Source organism: Siniperca chuatsi, linkage group LG10, assembly GCF_020085105.1.
Source record: "Siniperca chuatsi isolate FFG_IHB_CAS linkage group LG10, ASM2008510v1, whole genome shotgun sequence".
Taxonomy (NCBI): Eukaryota; Metazoa; Chordata; class Actinopteri; order Centrarchiformes; family Sinipercidae; genus Siniperca; species Siniperca chuatsi.
Genome location: NC_058051.1, coordinates 11,367,026 through 11,382,925, shown reverse-complemented (window position 1 = coordinate 11,382,925; position 15,900 = coordinate 11,367,026). Strand labels below are relative to the sequence as shown.

Here is a 15,900-nt window from a genome sequence, read left to right as displayed (position 1 = left end):
AAAACATTGAGCAAAGCATTCATTTTCAAAAGTCACAATAATGAATACATTCAGATTACATGGAGAAAATAAAGCATTTGGATTGAAAATGCAAATCATGCGATGGCACAGATCTCCAGTATCTAATGTAAAACAGTTTTTTAAAACAGCTTATCTTCTTCTCTGTCTCCTCATCATATTTTTTCTGCTTACCTTATCAGGTCAAATAAATCCATCATACATCACTACACTCTCTGTCTTTCTCTGCCTGTCTCTTTTCCTACTCATTATTTTCTGACTTTTACTAGCTGCTATAAGCCACAGTATCCCCCTCCCTACAGTATATCCCTGATGTCTTCCTGCTTGTGTGTCTCCTTGTTATTCTCTTGCCAGCAGCTTTAAAGTTTTATATCCAGTCTTTCTTATAAAACTATTCTCCCCATCACTATCTTCAGAGGATTTTTGTAACAACATTTAACAGGCTTCAGTTTTGGTTGGCCTCAGCGGAGGAGTGTTTCAGCAGACTTGCTGGTTGATCCTGGTTTTGATTTGGCAGCTGTAAAGACCCTATTAGGAAGTGTATATATACAGAGAAAACACGATAAGGTGTTAAACTGTTAAAAGTCTTCTCCCCTTTCTGTAAAAGTTTCTTCTGCACTGGTAATGAGGGTAATCTAGGGTGCGGCGGTTAGAATGTGTGTGTCTGTACAGTGTCTGTGTGCCTGAAGGCAAAGAAAGACTGAAAAAAGAGTAAACTGGCTGAGGCATCTATTCGTGTGTGTGTATGTCTAGAGTAATGCTGAAATGATGAGTCAATTTAACAGAAAATGTTGTCAGTTGACAGACAATTAATTATTGATTAATCATTGAAATCATTTAATAAGTGAAAATGCCAGACATTCTCTGGTTTCAGCTTTTCAAATATGCTTTTCTCTGTTTTACATCATAGTAAATTGGATCTCTCTGGGTTTTGGTTTAATTGATAAAGAAAATACTTCTTACATGCAGCCCCACTGTAGAGTATGCAGGTGTGTATGTGTCTGTGGAAGGTTATGAGTTTGAGAAATGGAGATTTCTAATAAAAACAGATCATCTGTGTGTGTGTGTGTATGCGAGGCTCCAGTGATGGACAAGGTGTCACTGGTACACCGGGCCCCTGTGCTTCACTCACTCAATACCCTTGCTGAGTGATGAGTGACTGAGCCTACTTTCTCACCGTGCGTGTGTGTGCAGGTTAGTGTGTGTGTTGGACTGAGTGAAAAAGAGAGACAGGAATGACGAGCGTGGCAGACGAGTGATGAGAGGTAGATGGAAAGCCAATTGAGCCGAAAGACCTCTCCACCAAGAGTTTGGCATACCAAAGACGAGAGAGAGAGAGAGAGAGAGAGGTAATACAGAAGAAGTGTCAGGACAAAAAAGGAAATGTAGGAGAGGCAGATATAAGATGTGTAAGAAAGTGGTAGATTTTGAAACTGTGGGAGGCTGGGAGGCTGGTATGTGTATATTATATATATATATATACATATATATATGTTTGTGTGTGTGTGTGTGTGTGTGTGTGTGTGTTTGTGTTTGTGTGTGTGAGACACCCCACATCTAGCTGAACTTGAATTCAACCCGGTCTCTACCACTCCTGCGGAGTCCTTGCATCAACCTTTTGACTTTGATGCTGCTGCCAGATCAGAGAGGAGAGCCAGGTGCAGGCTGGTGTGTACAGAAGGACTCCTGCTCTCCCACTGATACATATTTACCTATGTGTGTGTGTGCTCTCATGAAGTCATGCACTTCAGAAACTTAACAGTAGTGGTTTGAACTTGCTTAGCATCACTGGATTCAAATACAGTTACCATGATCAGACGTATTGACTTTGAGTAGTATGAATTATTGTCTGTACATTTTATCACTGGTTAAAAAACTGTACCCAGATAATGTTTTACATTTCCTGTTCTGGTTTGTACTGTAGGTCTTTTTTGAGAACATCCTTTTATGTGCAGGAATGATGTGTTGACAGCAGCAACAAGAGAGGGTTTGGAGACAAATATAGTGGAACAAAAGGTGATTTTGCATCTGGATTTCCACAGGAGACACAGGATTTTTGCTGTATTGAAAAGAACACTCAACATTAAGAACACAAGAAGAAATTTAAAAACTCCAATCATAAGTATAATGATCATAAAGGAATTTAGTGAAGATGAATTAATCCCAATCCCATTAGTCCCAATTTAGCATCCTGTCATTCACTGTTTGTGCAATGTCTGATATTATAAAACAGGCAGCAGAATTCGATATCAAAAAACATCGATTAAGCTGATGTGAAAATGTATCTGTAATTTCACTGTTAGAAGCGGAGGCAGGCGTCCCTCACGCTCACGACAGTCATTAAGGCTTCAACACGAAAATCCATAAGTGATGCAGCCTGTGAGCGAACAGAAAACACTCTTCTTCCTCGCTATCATAACTTCCAAATATTGGAGGAGGAGCCAAATATCAAGCATGCAGGTCACTCTGCAAATGTTCCTGTCATGTCTGAATGAAGCCGTAAGGAACATGAAAGTAAAAGTAAAAGTAAAAGTCACCTATGTCTGAATGACGAAATGCCATCACTTTAACAGAGAGATTTAGCCAGCAATGTTACATATTCCATATCTGAAAAGGTCTTACATTTCACCCAGCCAATTCTAATCTGAAAACAGCATTAGGTGTGTGTGTGGAGAGGGGACAACAAGCAGGTGCAGCTGCTACAAGCAAGGCTGATTAGCTCTCTGCTCTTGGTAGGAGATGCAGAAATGTTCTCACAAAACACTCTTCTAAGAAACTGTAAACTGCTGAATACTTTCATCATAAGCCCACATACCCAGCAAATCAGGGTAACTCCATAATGATATGACTTTTATTGATATTTGTTGTTTTGTCCCTTTCCTCTGTTTTCTTTTTCTTCTTTTTTGCTATGTGCAGTTTAGTTTTACTTGTTATTTAATCTCTATGTTTAATCTATCTTGTCTTTTTGATTTGTATGTTCTCCTGCTTGGACTGGAAAACTCAGTTTCATTCGCTTTCATTCCTCTCTGCATCATTATCTCCCTTACTTTCCTCTCCATTTCATCCTGCTTTCCTATTCTATCACATTTTCTTCCTCCATCTCTCCTGTGTGTTTCTTTTTAATGCAAATGCTCATCCTTTTCTCTTCTCTCTTTGCAGACCTGCTTTCCACCAACAGGTCGTCTATCTTCAGCGGTCATCATGGCCAGCTCTCTCTTACCGCTGTCTTCCTGGATGAGTACCGTGACCGCCTCTTCCTGGGAGGGAAAGATGTCCTGTACTCTCTCCTGCTGGGACCTGCCAGCAGCGAATCCAAAGAGGTGAGGTTTTTGGAGACAGTAAATAATATCAGTTAAAGTTGAGTTATTTAAGTATTTTAATGTATTCTGCTCTGCTCCTATGATGGATGTTTTGTAAAAGGTTAGTTACTGCACAGTCTACATTAATCATTCCATTTTGATTTAAGCTGCAGTGACAGCAAAGGGTTTCAATCTGTAGAAGATAATATATGACTTGAAGAGATAGGCGTAGGATTTTGTGTTTTTCCAGAATTCCCCCTTTGCAGAACATCTGTTAAAGTAGTTTCTGTCATAAATCAACCATAAAAGTGGTGACTCAAACCTGAACAGCCATTTCATTTTATATTACTACTACTGCACCATCACTGAAATGGTAACAGAAAACAGTGATGAAAATATTAAATAAAGCTAAAAATTACTGTATGTAGTTTTTGACATGTATTGCTGAGTTTGGCTTAGAAATGGAGTCCGTTAGCAAACGTCCGCCACCCACAGAAACACAAAGTCCAAAGTCAAAGCTAACATTACTGCAAAGCATGTGAAATATATTGTGATATTGTGGTTATAGCTGGCTAACATTAGCTTGCTTGCTAAACCAGACGATTTGCTAGCTAGCTAGCGTAGCAAAATACTGTCTTGGGTATTGGCATCCAGACTCCAGGGTCTGGTCTGGCTGGTAAATCCGTTGGCTTGCCGTTTGCAGGTTTCTTTGTTGGCTGCCGTTGCAGGGTGACCGGATACATGCAGCATGGCTCGGTTGTAGCTGGCTGGCTTATGTTAGCTTGCTTGCTCGCTAACATTATTGCTATCAAAATACTATCTGAGTGGATATGTTATTTGGCTAGCTTGCCAAATTACTTCGCCAGCTAACGTGATCCATGATACTAACTTGTGTATTAAGACAAACTGTTGATTTTAGCCAACAATAAATTATGTAACATACAAAGCAAAGATGTAAAATGATTGCTTTCTACTAGCCGAGAGCAATGCAAGGCAGGGGCGGCCAACTAGCTAACTGTAACCTAAACTAAGCTGGGACTGACCGGCTGGATGTGGCTTGGCTGTGCAGTGTGGGTCTGCCGACGGTTGCTTCGTGATGTGGGCTGATGGGGTGATTTGCAAATGGCAAGCTAGTTAGTATCATGGAGCCAATTGCCCAAATAAAACATAGGAACATTATAGATAGTAATGTTATTCTAAATATCATTGTAATTTATTTTCAAGCATTCAGTGTTCATTTTAGCATTCAGTCTCGTGTATGTCACTTTTGGCCTATGCCTAGGATAATGCTCGCCTGCATCCATGGAGTGCGATCATGAGCAACAGGATGCTGACTGCAGTTCACTTAACGGCCAAAGCTTGTTGTTAACGAGGGTTTTCTGAAAGTTACATTAAAGAAAGCTCGGTTTTCAGAAAAAAAAAGAAAAATTATGGATCACACACCTGTTTTCTGGCTTAAATTTGGGATTTCTGACTAATCAATTCTGGACTACATACATATACAGACTATGAATATGCACTGTATAGAGTACATTGTGTATGTATGAAATTTCTGGATAAATGCATTTATTGCAGTAAGATGTACAATTTTGGGTTTGTTTGCACCTCTTGCTCTTGTTCTATAAACAGGTTTGTTCTAACCTAAACAATTACATTTTATGGCTTGCTTGCTTCCTATGCCAAAACATTTCTACAGTCTCATTCCCTTTGCAGTGCAGGAACACCTGTAAAAGTGCAGCTTGTCATAAATCAAATCTTTACGTCACCCTTTTATCTGTACATTAATTTGTCATTACGGCTTGTCAAACACAGTGGTTAAGCTGTGGGAGCTACAATTTCTGAGAGATGAATTATGATCCAGAAGTCAGATCTGTTGATCTGTGCAGATTTCCACTGTCATCAAACACTGTCTGACTAACAGAGAAAGAGAAGGAGCACAAAGAATGCTATGCTATTATCATCATTTCAGATTTAAAGCTTTTATCTACAAATATTAGATATTTAATTTTGAAACTTAACTGTTTAAATAAAGTTAATAAAGTTTATTCATTTTGGGAAGAATCACAAAGTTTATGTAACTGTGATGTAGTGCTTAGGTATCTTCTTAAAAGAGTAACTAAACCCCCAAACCAATTTTTTCATCTGAAAAGCTAAGTATATGAGTATTTAGTAATGTTGTTGATGGATTCAGGACCAAATCTTGACATTTTAGTGCAAAGTGTTTGAATTGTGTTGTGTTATAAATATGCATAGTGACTGCCCTCTACAGGTTGAAACCTAACTATTGCAATTGAATTTTGCTATTGGCTGATCTGGAGGCAGGTGACGTATAGAGAGGCAAGTCTCTCCCCTTCTGGTGGACCACCATGGGACCTTATTTCGGAGAAAATATGTACGGCAGTCAATGGTGACAGACAAATAAATATTTGATCCAGTTTGAATTGTGCCATGAATTACACATATGATGTTTGTCAATTTAAAAGATAATTTTGCATTTCATGAAAGTTGCAGTTTGTCATAAAACTGTTGAAGTATACGACTGTCAAAATACGTAATTAGAAAGACTAACGTTACACACCCGAAAATCGCGAAAGTCGGCATGAATTTCTCTCTCCACAAGCTTCCCAGAGCTGCTGAAACTACAATGCCTGTGTTGTTTTGCACATGGATGTATAAAGTACCGGATTTAGTCACACAAGCAATAGGTCTAATGGGTGTAATTCCTGGCACAATTCAAACAGGATAAATTGACATTGACTACATATTCTTTCCGCAATAAGGTCCCATGGGGGACACCGGAAGGGGAGGGACTTCACCTCTCTATATGGTGGCAGCTTTCGTCACCAACCAACCCTCCCATTCCCGTTCCCTCCTATTCGAAAAGTCACATGTCACACGTTTCGCTGCTCTGACTGGTTGTGGGTCTGGGCCTACATCCAGTCTGCAGGTCCGTCCAGCGTAACGCACCTGGCTCACAAAACTCAGATCAAACTGTCAATCTAGGCAGTGCCCCCCTCCCAGCGCTGCCTAGCTTTTTTTTTAATTTCCACCGTAGAGGCACTTCAGCCAAAACTGTGGGTCAAGAAGACCAGATACAGTATGTTAACAATTATGGAAAAATGTGTATCTCTTATTAGAATGGAATTCATATTTAATGTAATATATTCAGTGCAACAGTAGACATAGATGTAAGTTTTGCTGTGATTTGTGGAGTTAGGGAGTTATACCTTTGAGCTATAGCTCATGAGTTTTCAGAGAGAATAGCTCTGGGAAATTTTGCAGCATATATTTAATCATATTTTCCTTTTCAGTAGGGTGCCCAGTATAATCTGTGTTCCATTAAACTGGTTTCAACTAAGCACAGAACAAAAATAACTCTCTAAAACAGAAAACCCTGGTGTGCCTCAGCACTTTAGCAGCAGCAGTGTGTGTGTGTGTGTGTGTGTGTGTGTGTGTGTGTGTGTGCATGAGAATGTGTGTGTACTCATACATACGTCAAAGAGACTGTGATGAAGCAAAGTGAATGGGTGAACAGGGAATTTATGTACATAGAGATCCAGATGTCGCCCACCTTATCCACCTTTTAATTCCTCTTCATCCCTCTCTCAGCTTGTTCTTACTGCTCTCTGTCTTGGCTGACGATCACACATGAAGCTTTCTGGTACTCTAGTTTGCTGCAAGCCGTTTGAGGCTTAATGCCCGTGCTTCTATCAGAGCCAGCCGTTGTGAAATCTATCAGTGATGCCAGTTCAATGAAACAAAGGTTTACAAGATGACACACATAAACCAGCACTGAAAGGAGAAAAGAAAAGAAAAGAAAAGAAAAACAAAATTGGAATGAATTCATACAGTGTTTGCCTTCTCAAAAGAAATGATCACTCCAAGAAAATATGTTGATGTTAAATCAATGTTGCTATGACAACCAGCGTCGATGATGAAAACTTGGGGCCCAACAGCTGATACCCTCATCATTTTGTAAAATCAGAGCCTCAGGATCTTTCTGATCCTGAGGCTCCCTTTAAAGGCTTTAAAGTGGTCATATATGCTTTTTGCCTTTTCCCCTTTCCTTCATTGGGTTATATATCTTTTTTGTGCATGTAATAGGTTTGCAAAGGGAAAAAGGCCAAAGTCCACCCCAAAGGGATTTACCCTCTCCCACAGAAAACACTGCTCCTGAACTGCCTGAAAACATCTCGCTTGTAGTCCAACCTTTACTTCCTTAACGTATCTATGTCACTATGTAACACGCGTCATAATGCATGAATTGACCAGTTTCCACAAGAACACCTAAATATGATATTAAAATAATGTTAAATACTCTCCAGTCAATGGACATAAAGTTGTTGTGATGTAAAGAGCACAGTTAAAATGTTACGTGTGAAAGATAGATTAGTTACAAATTAATAACTTACCACTCTGAAATGTCTTGCTCTAGTCTAGGTTGTGATGCTGGTTTGGGTTGTTGGAACATGTATGGCTGAACCATTACAGCTGAACCAAAGCCATAGTTACTGGCTGAAGCGGCTTTGTTTTGGATCACACTACCCTGCTCGTCAGGCCCCGCCCTACTCTGCTTCTGAGTGGCTAGTAGTCCTTACCTAGGTACTGCCATGTCCCCAAGAAAGATCAAATAAAAGTGAGATGCCTCACTCGGTAGCTAAAATAGAGCGTTCAAGAAACTGCAGCAATGCTGCAGCAATGTGCAGTGTGTGCAAAAATGTGGTGTTTTTTGAAAATTACACCATGTCAACCTATTCTGGTACAACTCCAAAATAAAATTATGCAAATTAGCATAATATGACCACTTTAAAGGAATATTTCAACATTTTGGGAAATACGCTCATTCACTTTCTTTCCAAGTGTGAGGTTAGAAGACCAACACCGATCTCATGTCTGTTGGGAACTCGGGCCAGAAGTCGATGAGCCTAGCTTAGCTTAATGACTGGACAGTGGGAAACAGCTAGCCTGTGTCCCTCCTAAGTTAAAAAATATGCCTACCAACACCACAAAACTCCCTGTACAAACCACAAATTGTCCTTGCTTATTTCGCCATTTGTCAAATGTCACACTCACCTAATCATCCTAAAATGAAAAATATGAAAGATTTTTGAAAAATAATAAATAGGAGTTAAGTCTGACTAATAATGTTATGTGATTTGTTTTTCTTCACTCAGAGATAAGAAAATAAATATTTGCCAACAAAACAGCAGTTTTTTCATCCATTACACTTCTCTGGCTTATCAGCTTACTGGTATTTCGACTTCTTATAAATAAAAATATATACACTTTGTGAAAAACATTTGAAGTTTTCATAACCAGAATGACCATGTGAAAAAGATCACACTAGCTTGTAGTTTTAACTCTGCCCACCAGCAGTGTTGCCTATTCTTGCGAGACAAATAAGCAACTGCAGCTTCAAAAACAAGCTCAATATTAATATAGCCTGTTACAACTTCAATGTAAACAGGCTCAATAAATGAGCCTACAACATATTAAAATGAAACTACTTTTTTGCTTTAAAAGCAAAAACATATTTTATTTATATTAGCTTTGGTGGTTACTCTTGTATGTCAGGTTGATGCTGATAACTTGGAAAACATTATCCAGTAATGATTACATTTTACAGAATATGTGATTGTTGGATTACTCACAAAGTGTGATGTAATCTGATTACATCTCGTCTGTATAGCCAGAAAATAAAAAGCCTGTAACAATGCTGATTTAAATTTAAAAAGGAAAACTAAGAAGAATTGTGTGCTCCATTGACTTCTTTTAACATCTATAAAAAAAAATAAATAAATCAGAGTAATCAGTATTATTTGGTACAAATTAAATGTAAAAATCCCCACCGATAATGGCTAGGATAATGCCTTCATTCTAAAATGAAAGGTGTGTTAAAATTTCATTAGAAACAACTGACCCAAAACTACTGTTTTAACATATTGTTTAATTACAAAGGGTAGCCTACATATTTCTGAGAGCAATGTCAAAATTCATAAGAATGGTACACTAAAAATATAAACCTATGAAATCTGACTATACAGTCTATGAATCTGACTCTTAACTAGGCAGTAACCGCAACAAAACCAGATCGGTTAGGCTACAATATGATTGACATGACACTGATTTTTCTCTAATGAGAGGGAGGAGGGGGTGGGATAGGTCCATGTGGGGATTTGTAGGAAGGTGAATTACACTACAGCACTGATATTATTAGTGAGTGTCCAGATATTAGTGAGCACCCAGAAATGTAAAAAAAAATTTTCCTGACAAGCAACACTATTTTTTAAAACCACAACCAGCGATTTTTTCAAACGACTTAAAAAAAGAAGAAGCCCAAGTGGACTTGGCAACTCTGCCTACCAGAGCTGACAATATCTCTTTGGCATAAAGGTCTAGTTTGCCACCCTTTCCACTGTAACTCTGACCAACAGTGTAGTAAGATCGGAAATGGGAGTAAGTTGTAATTCTAAACACAAGGCTTTTGTTGAAGACAAGTCAGATGGCATTGAATCAGTGCACGCAATGTGTTTCCAAATTGTATCCAGTTCCTACTGAATCAAATCTAGGAAGTGGAACAATTTGCTTAATAATAATTACCCAGGAAAAAACTAAAACAAATGCTGATTTAGTTTGTGTAAATGTTTCATATGCTGGAGTAAATATTCCACTTTCTCCTTGCTAAAACATAAACATGTATGATTGGTATTTGATATACCATCTTTGATTATTGTATATAAAATGTGGTTGGCACCTGTCAAAGACTTTTTTATATGTTTAGTTATGTACGATAGGCTATATCTTGTGTTGCTGTGCTTCCTTGGTGATTTTGGAGATGGCTTCTGGCCCAGCGAAATCCCTTTGGCCTCAAAAGAATACAATGTAAAAAGTGATGTGTTGATAAAAGCAGCGGTTGTGTTGAAATTTAAACCTTCTCCCCAGGGACTACTTTTTAAAGTTAGTTTTAGGATTTAAGAGTTCAAAGGTTCTTACAATGTTTCAGTCCAATATTTAAATCAGGCAATTCTAGCCTTGTTGCATCCTGATTCAGTCAAAAATAAACTCATCACATCCCATGATTCCATCTTTCTGCTCCTGCGAAATTTTGCTTTGGCTCAGCAACACTGAGCTGACAAAAAGACTGATGGTTTTGTGCATAAATTCCAACTGAGTTGACCAGAATGGAAAAGCATCTGCTTACATCAACATGATGTTGCTACATATGTTAGCTTGTGTCAGCTATTTTACTGGTTTTAAGTAACAGAGTTACAAGTTGAGTGCACAAACAATATACACAAAAACATAAAGTTGACAGGGGATTGTATTTTTATTGTGAAATTCATATAAAAAATACGATAAATGTAATTTTATATGTTGGTTATATGTTATGTGTCTACATTGTAAAAAACAAGTTGAGTTGATCAAATTTCTGACAGTTGTTTAGTCTCTTTCCTCACTTTGTATAATCTGAACTAAAAAGTGTAAAGTATACTGGAGGAGTTTGATCTATTGCAGGTTGTTTAGCAACTGGCACATGAACGCAGACGTCATCTGATGATTTCTATCTTTCCATGATTTGACTGACTTCTAAAGCATTGTGTCTGGAGCTGCTGATGTTTTTGAAGGTCCTGTTTAGTCACAGGTGCGGTTAAAAGTTATGACCAAATTCACCTTGAAATTTGAAGCCTGAGCTGCTGATCATCCTGCTTGGCTCGCTTGTTCCCAGCTCTGGATAGATTTTTTTTGCAGTCAAAATAAACACTGTTCCAAGTTCAAAGATCTAAAACATAACACATGTGAATTATGTCTGAGGTTGGATTAAAAATTAAAGAGCACTTTGAAGAGGCAATGTCAAATTGATGAAGTGTTAAGAAACAGTTTAACAGAGGAAGGAACAGAGATGCCTGGTGGAGGTCAGCCATAGTTGCTGAAGCGTGCAGAGCGGGACTCTTGGACAATGGGTGGAATATTGCAGCACACTGACTCAGACCATTGCCAGCCAGGTTTTAGGCAGGGCCTGATTTCACAGTCCATCAGTATCAGTCAGGCATGTTATCAGGCTGCTTTAGGTCAGACTGTGTGTCTGAGCCAGGCCTTTCGACAGGCACGCATTTATATCAGTCCAGCATCATGCCAAAAAAACTGGTCCAGATATCTAGACCATTTCAAGCCAAGTTTTAGACTGGTCCTAATTTATTTATTCATTTCAGTCAGGCATGACACAAATGATTGTTTCTTATGGATTCCCACAATTGCAAGCCAGCTTTTATACAAAAGCAGGCTGGGTGTCAGACAGACCCTCTAATCAGAGGCTGTGAAAGTGGAGCTGTCTATCAAATATGCAATAGTGTCCATTTTATGCTGAGATTTTTCACTAATAAAATACTTATAAATTGAAACCTGGTTCAATTTTACAAGATATAGATACAAGATATTTTTAGTCTTCTATGATATGCAAATCTGCAAGAGCAACCACTAATATGCGGTCGTGGGGTTTGGGCTCCTCTCCCAGGAAAATTTGATGTTATTTGACTAAAAACTATGCATTTTCACATAATTTTAGACAATTATCATTACAATATTTATAAAAAATACCACACAGGTTGTGGTTTTTCACATTACACTCAGACATTAGCAAGAAAAAAAGTTAAACAAATATGCTCACTGATAAAGTAGGCCTAAGCGTGATGTCGTGAAGTAAAAAAATCACAAAATAATTGTATAGTTGTATAATAGTGATTCTACAAGCGGTAGAGAGGAAGGGCTGCCATCTCAGCTAGTAGCTAAGTTTACAAGAATTTGCCACTACTACTAAAAATCTACTTTTTACTTGAGTTGTCATCAACTAGAGGAAAACGTTACCACTTCACCTGGCTCACTGTCTCCACCGCAGCCTCTCTGCTCTGCTGTCCACTGTGTGTGTGTGAGTGTGTGTGTATGTGTGGATGTGTAGGAGTTGAGAACCAGGAGAGGACAGAGAGGCTAAATATTTTTTTTGCTATGGATCTGCTCCAAAATTTTAATGGATTTTTTGTTGGCCCATGCTACACCCTTCCACCAAGTTTCATGAAAATCGTGCCAGTAGTTTTGCCGTAATCCTGCTGACAGACAAACAAACTGCACCGAAAACCTCCTATTATTCTGTCTGAAACAATATAGTATAAGTAAGAAAATATATAGAAAACTGAGATTAACAAATTGAATGAAAACCTCAAAATATATTTAAATCTCTCAGAAAGTTCTACGAAAATGTTCTTTAGATGCAACTGGGCACATAATTGTAACAGAGTGTAGGTTTGATCCTACATAACAAGACCGTAAGTATATAAACTACACATATTTGTACTTAATATGAAAAACCTCCTTTGAGCCAATAGGCAGTTTGCATTACCATGAAGATATATTCAATATTCTCTCAATTTATTTCCTATCTGATATTTTATCTTTTGCAATGAATTTCTATTGAAACAATTTGCATTTTTGTGCTCTTACACGCGATCATATTATAGCATATTAGAGTGGTTAAAGTATTTCCAGGCTCTCCAATGTCACATCCTTTATCCCTACAGGACTTGTCAGAGAATTTCGATCTTTGTAAGCCAGGTTTTAGTCATCCTGATTTACAGTGAGTCCACTGTGCTGGCTTTGATGACTTGGGATTTATGACAGAAGAGATAAAATACATCTCAAACTTTTACTGCTGATATGAAATTCAGGGTGTGATTAGCAAAAGAACAGAAGTTTTGAGCCAGAAACATTCACTCATCTTTTCAACTCTATTAACTCTACTCTACTTTATTTCTGTTTCTATCACTTTATCATTTACCATTCATACACACTCTTAAAAACCCTATAGCTACCACAGGGGTCATTTGACACACACACACACATACACATACTCTCCAAACACACTGCACATAATCAGTAATGCAAGTCAGGACCATTTGTTTTCCTCTCTGGTTTCTATTCTCCCTGTTAGCCAAAACAAGGCCAATTTCCTACTAGACCAGACAAAGACTTATTGTCTCAGAGAAACCCTCTGGTAGTCTACATGAAACTACAGTATTACACACGTTTTGCCTCAGTACTGAGACACACTTTTCCTCTTCAGTAGCAATTTGATTTCATTTTTCATTTGCTGCAAGCAGTGTGAAAACTAGTCCCATTGTGTCAGGTCCAAATTTTATTTCATACTTATCTGAGATTCACCTCTTCTCCTTATTGAATTTGCAGAATGAGAGAAAGACTGTGGGACTTCCCTAATCAGGCAATCTTGGATCTATACTGTGAGAACTTGAACTGAAAATTGAAGAGATGTTTATTTATTTTATCTTCTTGTTTTTAAGCTCCAGATGGTCTTGTTGGGATACTATGAATGTTTGGCTCTTAACAGCTTTCCTGGTGTTATAGCCAAAGGTCTAATTTATTTCTAGGCAGCAAACAGAAGATTGACGCGAAACAAATCTCTGGTGTCAACAGTTCTACATTTACATCTATAGCCAGTGTAAAGTCTTAATAGCATCACAAAGATTCCCTGTGTTTCTGTTTTCTATGTTATTGTAGCCAAGTACATATTGTCCATAGTAAGTAGAGTGTTGCCCAAAGAATATTTCAAATGAAAAATACTTCTACATCAGTTATTCTGGGAGCATATGGTTAATCAAATTTGTGAATTTTTTATTTTTTTATTTGGACAAATCAATATTAATTACATGGTGATCTAATTAAGATTGTCCCTTACTTCCATAACACTTAACAATCACACATCTCTGTAGTAAAATCCTGCAGCCTGTTCTTCTGGCCTTAAGGGCTGTGTTCGGTGTACCAAAAAACATTATTTATTTTAAATATTTAAAGTTGGTTTTAGCTGTCAATCCCTTGATAAAGGTTAAGTTCACCCAAGTAAAACAAAAATATTTTATCATTTACTTATAGTGGTATCTAACCATGCAGATAGTTTTGGTTTAATTTGCCAAGGTTTTGAGATGTGTCCTACTTTTCTGGAAAATCCACAGAATATATTTCATAGGGACTATTTATTAAGCAGAAAGTAGTTCCAATGAAAATTGGTCACTGTGGAGTCAATAGGTTATCCAGAGTAACCAGGACATTGTTTCTGAAAAGACACACTGCTGTTTATTTTTTTTAAATGTATTTTTTCAAGGCTGTGAGCAGCACAAAAGAAATTCCTTTCACCTCCGCTGAATTGGAGTGGAGTGAGAAATCTCAAAGACAGATTATCTCAAAAAGTTTGAAAATGTGTTTTTTTTTTTTTTTGTAATTTGGGTGAACCGAACTTTATATAACTGGAGTAACTGGAATGATAAATGTGTCTGTCATGTCTCAATCAAGGTTTCAGCTTTACAAGCCAAAAGTTAACTCCCAAAGTCATTCCAAAGCCTTTGTTTCATCATAGGTAGAGGATCTGCTCTGCTCAATTTGGCCCTAATTGATATAAATAAAATTTCCAGGGAAAATAATTAAAATTTAATGACATAGGGGCTGATGATTATGTTTTGATTGCATTAACAGAGTCACATAAAGCATTTGTGGGTTCAACAAAGAAATTACATTTTGCTCAACAAGGTGGTTGTTGACATTATAAGTCAATAATCATCACACTCTTTTTTTCTTCTTTCTGTGTTCCATCTTTCTCTTTTTCTCTTCCTTCGTAGATCTATTGGCCCCCGTTACCTGGCAACAGAGAGAACTGCATTCAAACGGGGAAGGAACCACAGGTAAGCGACAGACAGTTAACTCCTGCTTGTTTTAACACATTTCCATTCAAATATGTGTCTTTGGTAGTTGGGGGTAATTTGATGGAACACACATGAAATTGAGCAAATTGAACAACAGCAACTCTCACAGACCCGTCCTAGCCTCCATTTGTGCTACCTAGATCAACTCTCTTCGTGTCCACTTCTTCCCATTGACTTTGTTTGCACTCTTACTGCTTGTAAAATTTGCTTCACATCCAGTTTGAATACGCTCATAGACTCTTTTTCTCTTCCCACTCCCAGTGTGTTCTGGAAGCTTCTATACCCTGTCCTGCTTCACCTGCCCTCTAGCTGTCCTCAAGTTTCCATTCTCCAGAGATCACGTGACCCAGACACCAGCCTAAATAGCATACAGTAGAGGCCAGTTTTTTTCAACCTTTGCAAGATTGTGTATGTTGCTTTGCTGCTGTAGCCTTCAAGATCTGTTTCCTGAATACCTGTTTCCTGACTGGACTTTGTAACCAGCTCTCTTGCCAATGTCCTGTCTGTTTGCTGATTTTTGAATTTGTTTGCCTGGGCTGACTGCCTTTTATTCTGCCAGCAGAGCCTTGGTGTCTGCATTTGGATACTCATTCCTATTTTCAGTAACTTGAACTCTGACAGTACAATGTGGTTCAAAATGAACCCAACAGAACCTCCTTTTGCTCATAAATGAGGTGACTACGTTGACTTATGCTGCTGAGCAGCTCTATACTCTCCAAAATGCCTCCAGTGAAGAGCAGAGAAGCAGCTTTCAGCCTGGCACTGTCCTCCAAACCCTTGTCAAGTTGTGTATTGGCTTTCAGAGATTTTGGCTGCTCAGTAGT

At 38.1% G+C, this 15,900-nt stretch overlaps 1 protein-coding gene across 2 annotated transcripts in view; it reads left to right on the top strand.

Annotated features, from left to right (window-relative positions):
- The window catches only part of sema3bl (sema domain, immunoglobulin domain (Ig), short basic domain, secreted, (semaphorin) 3bl), a 71,200-nt gene that overhangs the window by 18,341 nt on the left and 36,959 nt on the right, over window positions 1-15,900 (top strand). For both annotated transcript variants that reach the window (XM_044211270.1, XM_044211268.1), the window contains exons 2-3: window positions 3,178-3,338; window positions 14,993-15,055. In XM_044211270.1, the coding sequence (XP_044067205.1) occupies window positions 3,178-3,338; window positions 14,993-15,055 (224 nt within the window). The remainder of the gene's footprint in view (window positions 1-3,177; window positions 3,339-14,992; window positions 15,056-15,900) is intronic.